General features: G+C 36.2%; 1 protein-coding gene across 8 annotated transcripts in view; it reads left to right on the top strand.

Annotated features, from left to right (window-relative positions):
* The window catches only part of Dock3 (dedicator of cytokinesis 3), a 307,646-nt gene that overhangs the window by 159,624 nt on the left and 134,904 nt on the right, over positions 1 to 13,118 (top strand). For all 8 annotated transcript variants that reach the window (XM_051205186.1, XM_051205158.1, XM_051205167.1 and 5 more), the window contains exons 10-12: positions 1,199 to 1,280; positions 7,808 to 7,868; positions 9,070 to 9,217. In XM_051205186.1, coding sequence (XP_051061143.1) covers positions 1,199 to 1,280; positions 7,808 to 7,868; positions 9,070 to 9,217 — 291 coding nt within the window. The remainder of the gene's footprint in view (positions 1 to 1,198; positions 1,281 to 7,807; positions 7,869 to 9,069; positions 9,218 to 13,118) is intronic.

Here is a 13,118-nt window from a genome sequence, read left to right on the forward strand (position 1 = left end):
GGTATTTGTCCCTGTGTGTCTATGTTGTTAGGTTTTGTTTATTTGCCTATTTCTTAACTCTAAGTACCTTTAGGATTCTGATAAGAGCTTCTTCTCATTCTATATGTATCCCTTTCTTATTCTTATTTACTCCTTCAGATAAAGAATCTCAACTTTATATCTGATCTAAATCTTTTGAGATGTGGCTATGCATATCTCACTATCTACCAGGACTAAAACTTTGGTGAAAGAAAAGTATCTTGTATGTATCTTGTTCACATTTGCATTCCCATGTTTAGTACATAGAATGTCACAGAAATTTATAGCAATTTATTATGTGAACAAATAAATATATGAAGAACTATTCAAATTTTGTAGGAAATTTCTTATTATTCTAAGTGTAATATTTTCATACCATCCTTTTGCTAAATATCATACATTTAATGAGTATAACTGAGCACATAAACAAAGTACATTTACTTCATCATCACATAGGTTTTTTTTTGTTTGTTTTGTTTTGTTTTTCACCATGGCTTAATGTGGCTATTATAGTTAGAAGGGAGCCTCTGGGGGGAAAAGGATAGGAAGGAGATTAGAGAGCAAGGAAATGTTTTTCCAAATGTTGCAAATACTGTTTCTGATGTATTTTATTCCATAATTTCTCACAGGAATAGTCTGTGTGGATTGAAAATAAAATATTTAGTGTCCCTTAAATTCTCATTGCAGCAAAAAGAAAAATACTTATGAAAACATAGGTAAAGTTTAAAAATCAATATATAATAGTTAAAGTCCTAAAGTAATTCTCTAGATAACTGGATAATATAGCTTCTCTTAGCTCTAGTAAGTTACATATTTTTACTATGTTCACATCGAAGATTGTATCTGTTATAATAGCTGTTGAATCAGTCTCAGGCTTATTTGAGGAGAACTTAGGGAAGAGTATAAACTCATTGCTACTCTCAAGGAGCTCACAACTTGAGAGAGACTAGACACACAACCACAACCAATAAATAACATCAACATATATGAGGAGGTTTAGAATATCCATTGCAAATTGCTGGACACAACAAAGTTTGCCAATGCACATGGTTTTATCCTTGTCTATCACAATAAGCTGTTTCATAGCATTTAGGGATTTTCCTGTATATGCCTTTTTAATTTGTTCTAGAATATGTAGTTCATTACATTTTCCTGTCTCTCTCTCTTTCCTACATTTCAGTGAACGGTTTCTGGTGAGACTGAACAAGAATGGTGGGCCAAGGAACCCAGAGAAGATAGAACGAATGTGTGCCCTTTTTACAGTATGTGCAAATTCTCTTTCCCCTTTATGTGTTAGCTCTAACCAAGGGCTTGTGTTAGAACAAACATCTGTTCATATCCTCACCTCCATTGTTGAGAATAGGGATTGATTTATGTTTCCATGAAGTTGTAGTGAAATATCTTTGGAGCCCTTCAATTAGTAATGATTTTTAATTGGAATTTTATTTTTAAAAAATCAAGTATGTTACTAATATAGATCTTATAAGCCATTTTATACAAAATCTCTGAAGTCCAAGGCATCTACCAGAGCTACAGTTTAGGAGCCTTTTAATAAGTTCATGTAAACTAACCAGTCCTCTGTTAAATACCAAATGAAGGGATTTTTTTCTGTTCTCATCTATAGTCTACATTTTTCTGAATAATTATGTTATTGTTCATGGTCTCCACTCATGAAGTCATCATCTCAGTAGGTTTGGCAAATCTGCTTATTGAATACTAAATCTCATAATAACACACTGTCTCTGTGTTCTCCAAATCAACTTTGTTTTTACTAAGAAAGAAAACTATCCACATTTATTTGAGTTAATTTATTGAAGAAAACAAAAGTATGTCACAATTTAAAGCACTTAGATCCTTATAAATTCTTTGACCTTTATAAATTCTGTGACCTATTTCAGTGATAATTAAGATATATCAAATTCATTGGCTAGGCATAGTTTTCTTATGTCTGTTACAACTAGTTAATTAGAAAGCAAAAGCTGGAGGATTAACAGGATGCTAACCAAAAAAAAAAAAAAACCCAAAATCCTTATGAGCTTAGGAAGGTGTGCTAGTTTCACAGTGTTCTTGGCCTTGCATGTGGCCTATGACTGGTAGATGGAGAGATACTATAAAGCTGACTTGATGCCTCTTAAGGGAAAATGGTGTTTATCTGAAGATCTAATATGTGACTTTTTAGAGAGCTAAAATTATATTTCTTCACCTGATTTCAGATCATTTACTACAATGTAATCTTTCAAAATGTCAAACAATGGTACTACAGAACAAGAAACTGCTTTCACAGGAATAGATTTCACTGAAAATATTTTCCATAAAGAAAAAAAGGTTCCAGCTGTACAGGAAGATTTTCAAATCTAGCTAAGCTCCAGTAAATAATGTTTTGTCCATGTGTGAGCTCATCATTGAAACCTCGGGAGACAATGTAAGACAAAAGAACAGAAAAAGCAAACCCATGACAATTATTGAGGGAATGAAACTAAAATGGCCTATCTGGAAAGAACAATACACTCTATTCAGCATCAAACAGAAGAAAGAATCTAGATTATAGGAAATGGGATTTATGTTACTGAGAACTTTTGAAGTGAGAGTGCCTGACTGGAGCTCTCTTTGAGACTTCGTTTCTAAAATAGAAAGATGCTTTTCTAGATCTTGATTCCCTCATATTTTCTGGTAAACGAGAAATAGTTGATGACTGTTGTTTAGATTTGCAAGAGCTAAGTGTATAAGTAGGCTTTGTTAAATTATTAGATATAAATGTTCCTTGTCTCTTGAAAAATGTACTTAATTTTGGAGATATTAGAATGTAATTACAGTAAGTTAAAATTTTTATTTAGACTTTAATTATCTATATGAACCTGGAGTCCAAAGCTGTAGCATCACCTGTATAAATAAGAAATGTTCATAATATTCATGATGCACTCCTCTTCTGCCATGGTGGGAAGACTGTTAAATATATTATTGTATGTTCCCTTTGTGGTACAGCCGTGAATTTTTTAAAGTTCCCCAGCATTATTGGAGGAGTATTTATAAAGTTTTAAATAATATTTTATTAATTCCTTAATAATTCTCTGCATGTTGTTTTTATCATATTCATCCCCTTACCTGAACTCCTCCATATTCATGCCCATTCCATCCTCTCCCAACTTTGTGTCCTCATTAAAAAATAATTGAGTCCAATTTGTGCTTGCTCTCTCTCTCTCTCTCTCTCTCTCTCTCTCTCTCTCTCTCTCTTTCTTTCTCTCTATGAAATATATATATGTGTGTGTGTATATATATATATGTATACACACACACACACACACACACACATTTGGATATGTGGCTGCCCACTGGAGCACGATGGATAATGATGCTAGACATTTGAAGTGTGTGTTAACACTAATATAGGCTATGTGTAACAGCTCTGGCTGTCCTGGAACTCACTCTGTACAGACCAGGCTGGCCTTGGACTCACAGAGATCTGCATTATCTCCTTCTGCCTCATGAGTACTGGGATTCAAGGTGTGCTCCTCCACCACCACCTGGCTGTTGTATATCTTATTACAGTGTTACCTAGGAAAAAAAATCATTTAAAATTCCATTTTATTATTAAACATTTTTTTAGATTTATTTCATGTGTGTGAGTGTTTTTCACACATACATATATGAACCATATGCAAGCCTGGAACCTATGAAGATCAGAAGAGGGTATTCTAAAACTGGAGTTCCATATGTTTGTAAGCCACCATGTAGGTGCTGGGAACTGAACTTTGTTCTCTGCAAGAACAGCAAATTCTCTTAACTATTGAGCCATCTTGCCAGCCCCTAAAATTCCATTTTAAATTAGAGAAATATGAAAAATGGAGTCCAATACATCCACTCATAATTAAAATATAACTTTCATGTAACATTTATCTTTGTGATGCCAGATATACCAATTATGTCCAATACATTTTTTAACTTATTTCATTGTTACAATTTTTTAAAGAACTTAGCAGTATATCATAACTGGTATGATATGTAGTTTTAGAATCTAAAACTACAATTTTGCCTTTCTGTATTACTTTTTTAATTAGATTTTTTTTTCTTATTTTACGTATCGATTCCAGTTCCCTCTCCCTCCCATCCTCACATGCCACTCCCTGAACTACCTACCATCCCATTCCCCACCCACAGGGAGGATGAGACCTTCCAAGAGGGATCATCAAAATCTGTCAAGTCATTTGGAGTAGGGACTAGGCCCTCCCTCCTGTCTTTAGGCTAAGGGAGCATCTCTCCATGGGGAATGTGCTCCCAAAGTCCTTTCATGTACTAGGGATACATCCTGGTTCCACTGTCAGAGGTCCCTTAGACTGCCCAGGCCTTCTAACTGAGACCCACTTTCATGGGGTCTGGGTTGGTCCTATGCTGATTTCCCAGCCATCAGTCTTGGGTTCATGGGCTCCCCCTTGTTCAGGTCAGCTGTCTCTGAGGGTTTCTGCAGCCTGGTCTTGACCCCCTTTCTTATCACTTTTCCCTCTCTGCAACTGGATTCCAGCAGTTTGGCTCAGTGTTTAGCTGTGGGTGTCTGCTTCTGTTTCTATCAGCTACTAGATAAAGGCTCTAGGATGGCATATAAGGTAGTTATCAATCTCATTATCAGGAAAGGACATTTAAGGTAGCCTCTCCACTATTGCTTTGATTCTTAGTTGGGGTCATCCTTGTAGGTCTCTGGACATTTCCCTAGTGCCAGTTTCTCTTCAAACCTATAATGGCTCCCTCTATTATGGTATCTTTTCTTGCTCTCCTCCATTCCTCCCGGACTCAAACTTCCTGGTCCCTCATGTTCTCTTCTACCCTCCTCCTCTTCTCATTCTCCTAACTCCCTCTCCACTCACTGCCCCTCACCCCCTCACTCCCCCCCCTCAATATGCTCAGGAGATCTTGCCCCTTTCCCCTTCTGTGGGGGACCTTGTATGTCTCTCTTAGGGTTCTCCTTGTTTCCTAGCTTCTCTGGCGGTATGAATTGTAGGCTGGTGATCCTTTGCTCCATGTCTAAAATCCATGTATGAGTGAGTACATACCATGCTTGTCTTTTTGTGACTGGGTTACCTCACTCAGGATGTTTTTTTTTTTCTAGTTCCATCCATTTGACTGTGAGTTTCAAGATTCCATCCACCCCCCCCCCCCCCCACTGAGTAATACTCCTTTGTGTAACTGTACCACATTTTCCTTATCCATTCTGTATTACCTTTTAATGTCTCCCGGGTTCTGTTTGTTCAGAATTAGTCAGAAGGACAGAGCTGGGACTAGAGTAAGATGAGCTACTCACGGGATCCCAAGAGTGAGAGACTCTTTATATTTTTAGCGTAGATTACTTGCTTGTTTCGCCGTAATTCTAGTCCAATAAAAGGGTATAAATAAAGAAATGTGACTCTGCATTGTAAGCTAACCCAAAATCATAGCCACTCTTTTTTCTTACCGTATTAAGAGACAAACCTGTGAAACCAAGGTAAGATGGACAGGAAAGGGAGCTGGGGGAGGGGGGGCTCTTTCCTAGAAGTGAAAGTAGGAAAACCTGTTTCATGAATGACAAAGGGCATGCCATTAGGCATCACTAAATCACAGTAAAGGCTGGAAGCAACCTGCAATTGGATAGCTTGATGAAAAATCTGAAACTGAATAGATGATTGATTGATTGATAGATAGATAGATAGATAGATAGATAGATAGATAGCAGACAGATTATATGATAAGTTTTACTATTCCTGGTGTAATGTTCTAAATAAAAAAATAGCAAATGTGTTACTTTACAATGGATTCTAAATATAAATAGGCTGACAGATTTTTATAACTTTTCAGATTGATGGTTTCTGATTTGGGATTATATTTGTTTACTTAAAAGACGCTCTTTAAAATTTCCAATAAAATTATTTTTAGGTCCAATAAGATGGCTCAGACAGATGTACTTGCTGCCAAGACTGATGACCTGAGTTAGATTCTAGCTCACACATGGTGGAGAAAACGGACTTGTGCAAGTTGCCCTCTGACCTCCATATGCATGCCATGGCATATTTGCTCCCTTCCACAAATAAATGAAAACAAGAGATAAAATATTTTCAGCCTTATAACTAAGTACAGATAATAACAATAAATATCTGAATTTAGACCCAAATCTTTTATCAAGGTTTCACAAAGACATAATTAATCTCATCTACAAGAAATATGGCCAGTGTGTTATAATGATTTGTGGACAGTGGGGTGAATATAAAGATAGTACAGAACAAATTTTTAGCACATTAGTCATTAATGAGCTTTTAATGTGTTGCTATGTTTTATTGCACTGAACATTTACTTTCATTACAAAATGTTTTTGCATGACAAAATAACCATGGATGAAGACAATATGATTTTCATTGTAAAAATTTTGTAGATTCTTGATTTATTAGATGATCTAAATGAGAGCTAGAAAAATACTATCAGTAAAATAAATTTTCAAAGGAACATGATATTCAAGTTTTCACTATGTAAATATTTTAACAGTTTTTATTTTAATAAAAAATTTTGTACAATGTACTTCTATCATATTTCCTCTCCCCCAGAAAGTCCCAAGGTCCTTCCAACCTTCCTACTCACCCAACTCATGTTCTTTCTCTCTCAAGAAAAAGAAAATTAACACACACACATACACACACACACACACACACACACACACACACACACACAACCCAATAAGACAAAACAAACAAACAAAATGAAGCAAAAATCCCCCCCACATCCATATACAAACATGGAGTCTGTTTTATGTTGGCCTGCTACTCCTGGGCATGGGTCCTGCCTGGAGTGTGGTTGTATACCCAGTGATACTCCATTGAGAAAACAGGTTTCAGTTGCAAACAACTTCTTAGTTAGAAGTGGGATGTCATGTCCACTTTCCCTTCTGGAATGGTTTGAACCTGTGCGGTTTTTATAGGTGCTGTCACTATCTCTGTAAGCTCATCTGTACATCAGTTCTGTTGTGTTTGTAAGACAATGTTTTCCTGGAGTCATCTACCATGTCCGGCTCTTTCTTCCTTTTCATTAGTATAGATCCTTGAGCCTTGAAAGGAAGGACTTGATGAAGACATTCCATTTGGAACTGAGTCATCCAAAGTATCTCATTCTTTACACACTGGCAAGCTGTGTCAGTTCCCATCTACTACTAGAGGAAGCTTCTCTGATGAGGGTTGAGCAAGACGCCGATCTATGGATGTAGCAGTGTGTCATTAGTAATAATTTTATTGCTGTGTTCTTTTAGGAGGATAATAATGGTAGGTTTTCCCCTAGAGCCCATGATTTATCTAGTCTCAGGTTTCTGGCCATTTGAGCAGTGTCTAGTGTGAAATCTGTCTCATAGAGTGGGCCTTAAATCCAATCAGAAACTAGTTGATTACTCCTAACATTTATGTCACTATTGTACCAGTATATCTTGCAGGCAGGTTGCTGTTTTAGGTCATAGGATTTGTACCTGGTTAATATTGGTGATTACTTTTTCCCTCCAGTAGTACGCAAAGTACCTTCCAGCATCATGAATAGTTAGTGGGGGTTAAACTTCTAGTTGAAGACCAGCTCAATTTTTCATTGTTCAAGGACATAAGTAGTCGTTTTCAATAATAGGGGCTCTCCTCTGTATAAATATTGTATGCATTAAATGTTGTGTTCTATAATTTCCATTCTCCCACCTGTAATATCTTCTAGAAGCAAACTACTATGAAGTTCAAATGAAATTTGAATGAAATGAAATTTTTCTTCTCTGTGCAGTATTTGCCTGTATTTCTTTTTCTTTCCTTAGGATCTGAGCAGCAAAGACATGAAGAGAGATTTATACATAGTTGCCCATGTGATCCGAATAGGTATTGTCCACTTTAGTTGTTCTTTTGATTAACACTAGTCAAACATAGGAAAAATATACTTCTGAACTTGTCTTTCCTGTTATTTCAGGTCTCAGGATTAGTCTAACTTGTTTGCTTGCTTGCCTGCTTTGCCTTTCATTTCAGCTGCTGCAGTATCTGGATTTGATGCAAATGAATGCATGTTTCCCCATTTCAAATCGTCTGTTCCTACTTTGCTTTTGGACTCAAACTTTGTATTTTAAGTGGTCTGATTTTTTATATTCTTCCTGTCACATTGCCTGATTCTGTATATGTTCTTTTTCTCTATAATTCTTATAAAGTTATTAGAATGCCGATTGAACAGGTGGTACATGCCCTTTGCTGTAGTTTCTGTCCAAAATTATGCATCTGTGCCATTTCCCACAAAATTAGAGTTAATGTCACCACTACAAAAGATGAGTAGCTTTTCATTTCTACTCAAACTGAGATGAAAGAAAGTGACTTTTCACTACTGTTCCATAGTTGGATTGTCCATACATATTTTAGATTTGGGGGCTATAACTAACCAGGTTTTCCTTCATAGTTTAAATTCTTGAATATGGTATATAATTTTGTCAAAAAATATGTTTAATCCCTTGACAATAAAACAACTATGTTGACTTACTTCATAAAGCATTTGTTAAGATCACAGCTTTTGCAAGTGCTTGTATCACTGCTGGCACAGCCTAGCTGACTTGGAGGAATAAGGAGCCATCCATAACTAAGATTTCTCTCACTCCCACAGTGGTTCATCAGCACCTTTGGCATTAGAATTTAGTAAGAGGAAGAACATGGTGTCCTCTTTACCTGTAAATATACAGTTTATAAGCACAGCTAAAAATACTGAACTTTTATTATTGTTATTATTATGGCCGTGAAGTTTAAATCTTATCAGCATGTTGATTTTTTTTTTTTTAAAGAAATTCATCACCATTCGTACTTTCATTGTTTAATAAATGTACTGTTGGGGTTAATTGACCAAATGTGACAGAAAAGGGGCTTTAGCCAGAGGCTAATTTGGTGGTCTACACAGATATTCTTAGATGAGTCACTTTAGCTCATTATTCTTCTTAGAGGATCTTTTAGGTACCTGTAACTCTGTTGTCACTGGGTGACAGTTAGAGGGTGCTGGAGAAGAGCTTTGGAGTTCTCCATCTAACCACTGTTTTCTGCTATACCCAAGGCCGGATGCTCCTGAATGACTCCAAAAAGGGTCCTGCTCACCTACACTACAGACGACCTTATGGATGTGCAGTTCTAAGCATTTTGGATGTTCTGCAGTCACTTACAGAATTAAAAGAAGAAAAGGATTTTGTCCTTAAAGTTTATACGTGAGTAATAATACATATGAGGATTAATGAGCAGCAGTTCTCAAGCCTTATGAGCATAGACTAGCCATAATGCAGCATAGGGAAGTTAGTGGGAATGCAAAGATTTGATCTAAGGTTTTAAAGACTCATGCATTTTTATTTTTAATAAATTTTCTAGGTACTAAAACATCTGAACCTTCTATCCTAAAGTGAAAGTCTGATAGTATACATTTCTTGTTCATGCTATAATAGTCATTTTCTCTGTAGAATAAGCCAACTTTATTACATATTTTCAGAAAAGCTAACAATATAAGTTTTCATGTATCTTAGATACACAATTCTATATTTAGTTCTTGTCCAACAGTTACTGATGCTGAGCTATCCAAGAATGCAGTTTACCTAAAAGAATTATGAGTCAGGTTACAATGTATTTGAAGAAAAGTCAATGTTTTGAGGATCTAAGATCTTATTCTTTTCTTCTGCTACCACAGATCTCTTATGCCACATCTGGCATGTCATAGAACTATTTTTAGTATTCTTCAACCAGGGGAACTGCCTTATAGATGCATTCTTCCTCCTCATGGCCCTTGTTCAACAGTAGGAAAGAGAAAAGGAACTAACCAATAAAAGAAACATAAAACATGGATGTAGAGTCTGTCTTGGTTTATGGGGAATGCAGAAATAAATAGTAGTTTTAAAAATGTTTAGTGGTGAATTTAGGAACTTTTTGCTCTTTTTAACAATAAGGACATTTTTGAGAAAGTCAGTAGTCCCAGCTGGCCTAGAGGTCACTGTGTATCCCACGCTGGTGTCTAGTCTGGAGCTCACTGTGTATTCATGCTGGTGTCTGGTTTTTGATGATCCTCCTGTTTCAGCTTCCTGCAAGCTGGAAACTGGGATTGCAATCATGAGTGACCATATCCTGCATGCTGCATGCTGGGATTGCAGTCATGAGTGACCACCCAGCTTTCATGAGTTTTTAAAACAAGTGTATCTCTGATAATTGTTAATATTTATCTTACCTTATTTTATGTGTATGAATATTTTGCCTGCGTGTATGTATGTATACCATAATATCCTGGTGTTTGTAGAGGTCAGAAGATGGCTTTGGATCCCCTGGAATTGGAGTTATGAATGTTTCTAAGCCACCATGTGGGTGCTGAGAATCAAACCCAGGTCCTCTGCAAGAATACAATGCTCTTAACTTAAGGCCCTACTCCTGATAATTTTTTTAAAAGAAACCAGTCCTCTGTTAGCTTTAATATAGTATCATTTCCCCAAATTAACTCAAATACGGTCAGTCATTTTGTTAATATAGTTTTACTATAACATTGTATGTACATTTGCCTGCATACATTTCCTGGATCAAATATGGAATGAAGTACATTTGATGAATTTCAAAATAAAAGTCCAAACATTTATTACATATTTTTCTTCAGGTCTGTTCAGTTGAGTTGTAGAATTATGAAGCAAAGATCTTTCGTGGAAGTAGTCATTTACAAAGAAGAGATTGTCTTGTTTCTTCCTTAGTGTATGAATCAGATTTCTAAAAATACTGAGTTTCTTCTTTAATGAGTGATAGAGCATGCTTCTTCATTGTGCTTTCCCTCCAAAATGACTAAACAGAAATCCAAGATCATTGTTCTTATCATCTTACTCCATTGTATCCCTTCCAATGGCGAAGGGCTGAAGGATAGTTCAAAAGATGGTATAGCTGTATTTAGCAGCTAATCCTTGCTTTAGTACAAAATCTCTTTGCAAAGAAGGAAGGAACTTCTTGCACTGCTTCTCTTCTGAAATCTTGCCTAATTGCCTCTAAAACAACAGCTTTTAGTGCCATACCAGTGTGCCACTTTGCAAGAAGTGGGATTCATGCATAGTATTTTCTTAGCTCCTTCCTACAGACTGTGTCAGTTCTAAAAAGCCAAAGAAAGAAAGTGTTTATAGAAAGGAGTAGTTGTTTTTAGAACAACTTTAGAAAGGAGTAACAAAGTTTAAATGTAGGATGACTTTTCAACTTGAGGTTACAGAACTCTCAAACAGATTCCCAAATGTAGGTTTATGAAGTTGATTTTTCATGCAGTTTGGAATCCTTCCAGGATTAGTAACTTAAAGCCTTATCATCTCATTGAACCCAGCTGTCAGAAGCCATATTTTTTAGTATCTTTCATGTGATGTGTTTGTTGATTCAATTAAATGATAAACCTAAAGGCTTTACTAATTTTCACTAACAGTGCTTTAGGCTTTGCTAGGATAGAATTTTCTAAGTATGAAAACTTGTTCTACAAAATTAATCAGTAATTGATAAATTTACCTCTATAGTTGATGACATTCTCATTATTTTTGTATTAGTCAGAGTCACCTTCTACTAGAGAAGATTCAAATTCTTACCTGTCTCTGCCAAGGTCACTACTGTGCATTATAGTATTTTAAATACCATATATGTGCATGCTAAGACACAACATCCTTTTTTTAAATTTTTTTTAATTTTTTAAAATTTATTTTATATAACAAAGTCCATTTAAATGAAAACAAACATTTATAGACAATATTTGGGAATTTGGGCGTTGTTCTTTCCAAACTACTTCCTGCTGGTAAGGGGCGCTGTCATGGGGGATTCTAAGAAGATTCAGAAATCCTGGCTGTAGTCTGTAAGGCTGCTTTGTCCAGCTGTTTTGAATGTAGGATCACCTGGTACTCTGTTTCAGGCGGTCTGGCTTGATCAAACCACATTAGTCTGGAAGGAATCCACAGCTTTTCATTTTCTGTGGAAACAAAAATAGAAATCCTTTCCCCCAGTAACTTGCCCTTGAACTTAAATTTTGGAGTCAAAGCTTTTTTTTTTTAATTTAATTTATTATTTTACATGTCGATCCCAGTTCCCTCTCCCTCCCTCCCTCTCTCCCCCCTCCCTCCCTCTCTCGCTCTCCCTCCCTCTCTGCCCTCTCACATGCACTCTAACCACCTCCTCTCCCATCCCCCCACCCCAATTCCATATGTAGGGGAATGCCATCCAGTTGGGGTCCTGTAGATCTGACAGGTCATGTGAAGTAGGGACTAGGGCTTGTCTCCTGTCTCTAGATTAAGGCAGTTATCCCTCCATGGGGGATGTGTTCGCAAAGTCCTTTGACACAACATCCTTTTAAGAACAAGAAACTTAGACATGAAAACCAGGTTGTTTGCTGAATCAAATGCCTTAAAACTATAAGTAGATAAGCATCATGTGCATTTCGTTATGCTACAGATATCATGTTTCTTGTTGCCTAGAGGGAGAAAGGGTCACAAGCAGGACCAAGCATGTTGTCAGGCTGTAGGAAACTAAAGAAGACTATCAGGGACTAAAGCCAACATTTGGAAGGGATGGGTATCTATAAGTAATGAATGTGAATAAATATAAGAAGATTCTAGGTACATGATGGCCACTGTCCAATTTCACAATGACAAAAGTTTAAGTAAATATTTATAAAGGGACAGCTTTAACAAATAAATATTATGGATATGTTAAATTCATAATTTAGATTATATTTTTATTACTTGTTATATAATGCTTCAGACTCTGACAAATTGAGTATTGCTTATTCTCCATTCTCATATGTTATAAAAAAATTCCATGAATTTATCATATGTAGCCATGCTGTCATGGCTTTGTTATCAGTAGAGCCATTTTTGTGTCAACTGACAAGATTTCCCAAGGAACAAAATTTTTGCTGCTATTGGGCTGCTTTTTGATGAATCCTGTGATTCCTTAATGATGCTCTTTCACCAGAAATTCATTGTGAGACACAGCTACTTCTTTGTTAATTAAGCTGTATTTGGTGGTGATTGTTTTAATTCCATGCATTTGAACTCACATTATAGCTACTGCCTTTTCTGCTTGTAAGGTGATTTGAAAATTAGTATGGAATTGGAATGAGAGTAGATG

Source organism: Phodopus roborovskii, unplaced genomic scaffold, assembly GCF_943737965.1.
Source record: "Phodopus roborovskii unplaced genomic scaffold, PHOROB, whole genome shotgun sequence".
Taxonomy (NCBI): domain Eukaryota; kingdom Metazoa; phylum Chordata; class Mammalia; order Rodentia; family Cricetidae; genus Phodopus; species Phodopus roborovskii.